This window comes from Poecilia formosa, unplaced genomic scaffold (assembly GCF_000485575.1).
Source record: "Poecilia formosa unplaced genomic scaffold, Poecilia_formosa-5.1.2 Scaffold274, whole genome shotgun sequence".
NCBI classification, from domain to species: Eukaryota; Metazoa; Chordata; class Actinopteri; order Cyprinodontiformes; family Poeciliidae; genus Poecilia; species Poecilia formosa.
In genome coordinates this window covers 696,363-703,967 of record NW_006800213.1, presented here as the reverse complement: position 1 = coordinate 703,967, position 7,605 = coordinate 696,363, and the positions used below count along the sequence as shown (strand labels likewise).

Genomic DNA, 7,605 nt, shown 5'->3' with positions numbered 1-7,605 from the left:
TGGATATTTCATATTTAATTCACAGCCTTTTCTACCTTGCCAGATCTCAGTTACGCCTTGAGGAAAAGTAGGCCAACAGTCGACACACGAATATTTAGTTTTCCAATCTATTAATATTGATTGACTGATCTTTTTCCAGATTTCCACCAGTGAGTGAGGAGGCTGCTGTTGGAACCCCGGTGGGAATCATCATGGCAGCAGCTGTCAATCAAACTATCGTGTACTCCATCGTTGAAGGCAATGAGGGAGGTGAGTGCATTCAGAGTTTTCCTATCAGGGCCTCACCGCCACTCCGTCTTTTGGCATTAAAGCTTCTTCCTGGTCAAACATCTCTTACAGCTCAGACCGCCCTGCACAACTTCCTCTGCACTGTGCGCTACAAGACTCCTCACTCATTCCCTCTGTGCAATAGCACTTTTTTAATACCTTGTTTTAAAACTTTTTGTTGCTCTGTTCTCCCCAGGTGTGTTTTTGTTAAACAAAACAACTGGTGAGATTTCCACAGCCAAGCCCCTTGACTATGAAACCAACTCCAGCTATGTTCTGAAGGTGGAAGCAGACTCCATGAGGGTGGTCTCATCAAATCTCCGAGCTCCGTCAAAGTGTAAGTGGAACTGCAGGTTGAAGTGCTGCACACTTGTAATCGTGAATTAAACGACAAAAAAAAAAGAAATATATATATATATAGATATTTGTCTTCGTATTTCGTGTCAGAAATTTTAGCAAGCTGTTATGACAAGCATATGGAAGGATACCCAAGACATAAGACCCAAATCAGACAGATTAAAAAGCAACACTATACTAAATACAAAGAAAATGTATTTAGAATTTGAACATTTTAAAAATGAAATGCAAAAAAAAAAAAAAAGTATATTCTCATATCTAATACACCAGAAAAAAACATATTAAGATCAAATGTAAAACATTAACAGATTAGATCTGTCACTCTGTCAATAAGGTTAGTGACTGGTGGGGTTTAGGTAACACAGAGCAGGAGTGTATGCCAGATTATGACTCTCAAAATGGTCTGTAAAAGAATAATAAAAAAAAAAACTTTTCCCCTAATCCACAGTCTTATTACTGTTTTTTTTCTTTTGTTTTCTGATGACAAGAAGTCTCATGTGTGACAAGTCTGACTTCTATCCAATAATTTATCCAGTAAATCAACCTGTATGCAATGGAGAATAACCATAGAGCCAGATTCACATCCAATTAAATACAGTCTGACTGAGACCTTCTGTCAATGCAGAACTGTTGATCATGTGTTATCAGTTTCGCCTAGGAAAGGTCATTGACTTTATAACTTTCCTTTCTCGGCAAGTATTTGGCAACGTCTTTTATAGATGAGCTGCTTGTTGGTTTTTCTGGGGGTTTTTCTGTACAGCTTGTCTTCTCCTCTTGCTGCGAACTTTGTGTCATGGCATTTGTACACCAGCATTTTAGTTTTAACTTGTAAAGATGTCTGAAGCAACCCAAAGCTCTGTGTGGATTGTTGGGCTGTTTGGACATTGATGATTATATCTGCTAAGGCTTTACTTTCTTCTGTTCGGCTCAACATCAAACTTGTTGTGGTCTCACATACCCCTTAATTTGCATTTAAAAGAAAAAGAAAAAAAAACCCACGTCCTTTCATTTATAAGTAGAGCTGAAGTAAAAATGGATCTAATTAGTCTAAATTCTTTCTCCTCTCTCTTTTTTTCTACTGGTCTCCTCTTTTATGTCCTTTTTCTCTTTCTTTTTTTTTTACTTCTTTTCACTTCATATCTGTGTTCTTCTTAATTGAAGCTCAGCTCCGGAGCCTTTGCTTATCTTCTTTAATTATGGTGTTTACCACATGCTGCTCTCATTTCATTAAAGCGATTTGAATTCAAGAATTCTGCTGGGATTAAAGCAGCAAATCATTGTGTCATTTGCAGATCTCCAGTTCTTTCCCGCACACATCAAACAAACAAAAAATCGATCGGACTCTAAGTTAATACAGTTTTCTTCTTCACATGAAGGTTTCAGCGTTGCATCTGGAGGATGTTGCAGATTTGTGTGCTTGTTTCTCTTCATTTTAGTCTTTGTGTTGTGATTTTTTTTTTTTTTGAATTGCCCATTTCAAATTGAATGGATTTGTGATTTTATTCTTTCTTTTTTTTAGTTGCTGTTTGGGTGGATTAAAAGGCAAAATTTCTGAATTCCAAAGCAAGTAATCTCAAGTTTCATCACTGATTCATTAGCTAATGTTTTTTTTCTTGAAACGAATTTGGAAGAACCACAATTACATGTAAATAATTTTGTGGTTAATAAATAATGTTTTCCTTGTATAAAAATCCTCTAACATATTGATTGAGGCAATAATTTACGAAGTTTGGTGCAGAGAAATAATAACATCTGAAGGATTGACAGAATTCAGTATGAGTAAAGCATTTTTCTCAGATGTCTATGGCATCACATACCTGCCAAAAACCCTGAGGAGCGTATTAAACAATCACAGCAGCGCATATATCAATCAAGAGAGCACACAGCTCTGATTGCGGCCACACTTATTCAGAAGCCCATGAACCCAGAATGCCAAGCGGTAAAACAGGCTCCTGCTACCCAGCTGTACACTCTTGCCAGAAAATTGCGCTCTCTCTCTCTTTGTGTTTAGTGGGCATATTTGTCAGTTGGGAGCGGTGACTCTTATAAGTAATCTGATTAGCTGGATTTTCAGCTGAAAGTCCTGTGACAGCCTGCACAGAACTTGGTCTACTAGGAGAAGCAGAAGAAAATGCGGAGGATGAATAAAAAGGTAAGGAAAAGAAAAATACTTGCTTTTCCTTACCGTCTTCATCATCAGAATCATCATCATCATCCTCCACCTCTTCTTCTTCTTTGGTTTGAATTTACATCATGCCATCCACTCTTCTCCTGTTAGGTCCCTTACTGACATTAATAATGTGACTACTTAATGCTTAATTAGTTTTTGGCGGGAATGTGATGCCATACACGACTCATCACCATGGCATTAACATGTTTACACCTCTTTGTGTTTCTTACAGCAACCTTGCTAATTGTGAAAATTCATGGTAAACCTTGAAAGACTTTAGATTTGAACAAGCTTTTAAAGTTGAGTTTTGAACTGAAAACTGAATTGGAAAGTACTTGAGAATTAATGAATTAATATTTCACCAACAGGTCTTTTCAATGCAGATTAAGAGAACATACAGAAGGATCTTACATTATTGGATAATGTATTGACTCCTTCATTCGAACATGGTTTTAGTGTTGAGGAAGTGTGAAAAGCGTTAGGTTTCTAATGGATTTTCTGTTACTAATTACTGAAATGTTAATCCTTTCATGTTCCTTGAAGATCTTCTTGCATAAAAGCACAACGTTTAATGTGTTTTCTTGAAATTTTAAGTAATAGATCTACACAGCAAAGTGTATAACTGTAAATTGAAATGAAATGCATTTAGAAAATAAAACATTTTCTCTCTGAAATTGTAGCTACACGTCTTTTGGGGTGTGTTATCTAGTGACTGGAGTTTTTGCCGATTCTATTGTAGAAAAGTACACAACCTCTTTCAGATTGGATGTAGAGTGTCTGTAAACTTCAATGCTTAAATCCGACCACAGATTTGTAATCTACTTTGTATCTGTACTTGGGCAATTCTAACACGTGAACGTGCTTTGATCTTAAACATTTGACCGTAGTAGCTTCGACTTCGTTCACTCTTACTGGGACTACCTGAGGGAAGCTCACACATTCATGATACCACTGCTCCTCAAAATAGAGATGGTGTGTTCAGTTTTTTTTTTTTTTTCACCACACATCTACCTGCAGCCCAAGAAAGTTTAATTTAAGTTTTGTGTTACTAGAGCAACTTCATCCACACAATTTGTGAACTGCAAATGTAACATCTTAGGGATTCCTTTCAACAATGACTTTCTTCTTGCTACTCTTCAAAACTGCCCAGACTTTTAAAGTGCCTGACTAATAGCCGTCCTGTCGACAGATTGCCACACTTGAACTGTGAATCTGCACAGCTCCTTCAGAGTTAGCCTCCTGGCTGCTTCTCTGATTTATGCTGTCCTTATTCAGCAGTCAGTTAAGTTTTGCAGCCACGTCTTGGTGGGTGTGCAGTTGTACCATACTGCTTCTGTTTTCAGATGTTGGCGGAAAAGAGCTTCTTCTTCACTAATTAGGTGAAAGCATTCCGTTTCATGGGATTTCTGCATGTGTCTACCGGAATAAAAGCAGTTTTGTGCCACACCGTTCAGAATTTTGCATCCCTTTTTCTTAGTTGTGTTGTATCTTGAGAGGGAAATGGCTGGGGCATAACGACTGCACTATGACCATGAAATTTAACTTTGTAAAAACTTGTTACTCTTAGTTACAATATCTTCACCAGCTTGGATGAAGATAAATACTGCAATAGCTCGAAAAAGGTCAAATATCCACTCTGTGGGCTGCACTGCCAACCGGAAAATCAGACACTAAGTATGTCAATGACATCTGATGAATCCCACACTTACACTGTCCTGAAGAGCTTTAAATTTGACTTATGTGTTCATTTCTTTTGGGCAAACTTTTCATTTGGACAAATCAGTTTACAATAAATGTATTTTTTTAACCACATACTTTTTTACCAAGTACTTGTATACATTTACCAAGTGTACAAGGACTTTTCTTGTGCAAAAATTCTTGTAGACTTGAAATGAGACAAAACTAATTTAAAAGTAACATCCCAGAAAGACATATTAGTTTTATATATTATTTTTAAATGATTTCATCTATATGATTATATTCATTTATACATTATTTTATACTATATTTTCATATTAGTTTTATATATTCTTGAATATAGATATAAAAAAATGCAGATCTTTTCACTTACAATGGGAAAAATGTCTTGTTACAAACAAAAAAAAACATCTGTCAATGAAACTGGTGCTTTATAATAAAAAAAAAACTACATTCAATAATTACTAAGTTAAAATAAACTGCTAAACATGTGTCAAACTCAAGGCCCGTGGCCCGCCATGTCATTTTATGTGGCCCGCCCCAGCATTTTATAGGCCAATGATTGACTTAAAATAGGTTCTGAGCACGAATTGACTACACACTACATCTCCCACAATGCATTCCGATTGTTACCAGCCAACATTACGGCTTCTCGCCACTAGAGAGCAGCAGAGTCACCTCAAGCTGCTTATTGATTTTCCAGCGAATAAAACTGAGACATCAACAAGCTAACATCAAAATGTCCAAGAAAAGAAAAATCGATTTACAAGTAAGACTGTGAATGAAGACGTGTGTTTTTTTAACCATTATTTAATGATTCAAAAATATATTTAATTGTAAAGTGTTGATTTTATTTTTGAACTATTTTTATTTGAAAGTATTGATTTTGAACCATTTTTTATTTTGAAGTGTTGATTTTATTTTGAAGCCTTATTTATTTTGAAGTATTGATTGTCTGAAAGACCTTAGACATGAATTGACCCCTACCGGGGTTTGAACTGATGACCTCAGCGTTACCAGCACCGTGCTCTAACCTGCTGAGCTAACTCACCTACCTTACAAACTGTTGAGTTTCCATGGATTTAAGAAGAACTTACATGATCTTACCACAATGAAGATTTGATAAAAGTGCTTATATTCTAATGTTTTTCAAAACAACATACATAATATTTTATTTCCCAGAGATTTTGTATTTTGAAGTGTTGATTGTATTTTTGGACCATTTTTAATTTTCAAGTGTTGATTGTATTTCAGAGATATTTTCTATTGTAATGTGTTAATTTTATTTTTGAACCATTTTTTATGTGTACGTCTTGATTTTATGTTTTAGCCATTTAACCAAGTCTCTGTAGAACCATTTGTCTCTGCTAATGACATCTTCAATACAATTTTTTGATCCCAGGCTTAGTTTATGGACCGTAATGTGAAATTAGGCACAAGTATGAGTTTGACAGTTTGTAGCGCATGAGTTTCTGTAGTGTAGTGGTTATCACGTTTGCTTCACACGCTAAAGGTCTCTGGTTCGAAACCAGACAGAAACAGATTTATTATGTTGTATTCATCACAGGTGTTTACTAAAGGTCAACAAGGGTCTGTGGTGTCATGGTCTGTACTCTGAATCCAGGCATCTGAGTGCAAATCTCAGCTGAAATTTTCATGTTGCATCTCACATCATCAACTTTGGAACCTCAAACTGAAACAAAGCAGAGACGTTCAGTTCCTGTAGTGTAGTGGTTATCAAGTTTGCTTTAGATGCAATAGGTCTCTGGTTCAAAACCAGACAAATGTTTTTTGTAGGTTATGCATCTCTTAGGGTGCAGTGAGACACAAGAGCCTTCCTCTTTGGTGAAATATTTAGTCTCAGAGGCAACTGAAATCAATTAATTAAAAAAGATCCTTTCAGAATATCATCTCATTGTCTCTGAACTAAATGCGTCTTTCTAACCGGCGGGAGCTGACAGTGTGTTGAAGAGTTACGGACCAGACGCTTTGGAGCGACTGGTTAGGAAGCGCATTCAAAACCTTTGGTAGAAATGGCGCGTTAAATTCAAGTTTCCATTACAGACCAGAGAAAACTAAAGAGAATGCAACGTTGTGTTAATTTAAGTAAAGTCGCTTAATTTAATTTATTAAAAGTTTTGGGGTGGTTTTTGTCACTATGAGAGAAATGTAGATACATTTATCTGCTTAATTTGTGATGGGATCTGGATTCACGGTGAATATTAACTAAACCGCATAAAATGCGACTAAATAGCCGATGTTAATATGATTGTAATTTCACTGGTAAACATAGTACATGACATATATTTTTTTTTATGTTGTTGGTCAAGATAAGGATAACAAAAAAAGTCTAGCGCGACCTGACACCAACTCACACACATCTTCATTCACAGTCTTACTTGTAAATCGATTTTTCTTTTCTTGGACGTTTTGATGTTAGCTTGTCGATGTCTCAGTTTTATTCGCTGGGAAAATCAATAAGCAGCTTGAGGTGACTCTGCTGCTCTCTAGTGGCAAGAAGCCGTAATGTTGGCTGGTAACAATCGGAATGCATTGTGGGAGATGTAGTTTGTAGTCAATTCGTGCTCAGAACCTATTTTAAGTCAATCATTGGCCTATAAAATGCTGGGGGGCCACATGTGGCCCACGGGCCTTGAGTTTGACACATGTGCATTACACCATAGAACTGCCAATTAGTAATTGAAGTAAAGTAGCTTCGATTTCAAAACGCCTACATTGAAGTCGATTGGCAAATGAACCATCACCAAAGACGAAGGCTCTTGTTATCTCACTGCACCCTAAGAGATGCATAACCTACAAAAAACATTTCTGTCTGGTTTTGAACCGGAGACCTATTGCAAACATGATAACCACTACACTACAGGAACTCATACTCTTTCCTGTGTTCCTGGTAGATGATCCACATTTTGTTAGAGACTAATGTCAATGATGGGCATGGAACAATGTCAAATACTTATACCACAGATCCTCTCAGAGAGCACAGTAACTTGGTGAACAAACTGCCAGACTTATAGTTGTGCCTATTAACACATTAAAATAAAAAAATATCTCTGAAATACAATCAACACTTGAAAATTAAAAATGGTTCAAAA

General features: G+C 36.4%; 1 protein-coding gene across 4 annotated transcripts in view; it reads left to right on the top strand.

Annotated features, from left to right (window-relative positions):
* LOC103151212 (protocadherin-15-like) overlaps positions 1–7,605 on the top strand; it is a 196,638-nt gene that overhangs the window by 144,248 nt on the left and 44,785 nt on the right. For all 4 annotated transcript variants that reach the window (XM_016681248.1, XM_016681247.1, XM_016681249.1 and 1 more), the window contains exons 26-27: positions 140–249; positions 464–604. In XM_016681248.1, the coding sequence (XP_016536734.1) occupies positions 140–249; positions 464–604 (251 nt within the window). The remainder of the gene's footprint in view (positions 1–139; positions 250–463; positions 605–7,605) is intronic.